The sequence below is a fragment of the Perkinsus marinus genome (genome assembly GCF_000006405.1).
Source record: "Perkinsus marinus ATCC 50983 genomic scaffold scf_1104296977768, whole genome shotgun sequence".
NCBI classification, from domain to species: domain Eukaryota; phylum Perkinsozoa; order Perkinsida; family Perkinsidae; genus Perkinsus; species Perkinsus marinus.
The window spans coordinates 111-1,234 of NW_003200084.1; the positions used below are offsets into that span (position 1 = coordinate 111).

At 49.6% G+C, this 1,124-nt stretch overlaps 1 protein-coding gene across 1 annotated transcript; it reads right to left on the reverse strand.

Annotated features, from left to right (window-relative positions):
• Window positions 1-259: 259 nt before the first annotated feature.
• Pmar_PMAR016621 (conserved hypothetical protein) lies at window positions 260-854 on the reverse strand (the record flags this gene model as incomplete). The annotated part of the gene is made up of 3 exons (XM_002764383.1): window positions 260-401; window positions 478-627; window positions 682-854. 3 exons carry the CDS (start codon window positions 852-854, stop codon window positions 260-262), a joined length of 465 nt encoding a protein of 154 aa, XP_002764429.1.
• Between the last annotated feature and the right edge of the window lie 270 nt (window positions 855-1,124).

Sequence of the window (1,124 nt, forward strand, 5' to 3'; positions counted from 1 at the left end):
GGCTGGTCTTGTATGCTTTATTGGTGCATTTTGTTTGGCATGCAGGAGAGGAGTAACCCGCCTACGACTAGAGAATCCACCACCATGTGATGACGCTACGAGGAACCCTATGTTACACTTACTGCCGGACATGCGGGATATCTGCTTGCCGCCGAGCGTACATGATTGCACTTCGGGAATGGATACGGCCAGCAGCCATCAGCGCTACTCAGTTGCCTGGCCGGTTTGAATTCATCACCTACGAAGGCTACAAGTGATGCTAATCCGAAGAGGAGTCGATGCCGGTCTCAAACTCACCCAACTTGAGTGATCTGAGTTGAATATTCTTACCAGTAACAATGCCATGATTTTTCAGGAAGTTCAGACCTTCAAACAGGTTGCCACCCTGACAGCCCCTCGCTCTGAAGATGAAGTAAATCTTAGCTGTCATTCAGAGAACGCATTGCTATCGCCCGTGGTTGAATGCATTTCTCTCACTTGGGACATCCATTAGCAGGATTGCAGCATGAAGTGAAGTAACCGACAGATAGGATATCTCTGAAGCTACCGCCGGACTTGATGCACACACGATCATTGAGCATTCCGGTTGGGCTTACAGCCCAGCAGTTGTTACAAGCACTTTGATCTCTGAAAGATGGACCTCCATCCAGGAACTACCATAACAGCAGTAGAGAGGACTACCTCACATGCCCAATGACTCCAGCACAAGAGGCAAACTTCTGCCGAGCGTCGAAGTTGCTTGGTAAGTCCTTCAATTCCGGCTTTGTGGGTCCGAGGAGGCGAGTTTCGTCATCAGAAGTAGAAGAGGGCTTCGGCCCGTTGGGACACCCAGTGGGGACATCTTTGATTGACATACCTGTCGAATAGTAGCACTGGTTCTCGACTTTGCCGCTCGAGGTAATGTTGAGCATGAAGTTCATCGCGTACCCTTGAAAGGTGGCTGATCTTTGGAGGCCGTCCACGACTGCTGCATCGAGTTGATTTTGTCAACCATGGATTGCAATAAAGCCGGCTTAGTGTTGTTGAGAGCTCAATCAAGGAGTCAGTTGGTACTTCTTCCTTCAGAGCACTCATCCAGCTGATCTTTGAGCGGGAGAATGTTCAGAGTGCTCATCGGGAGTATA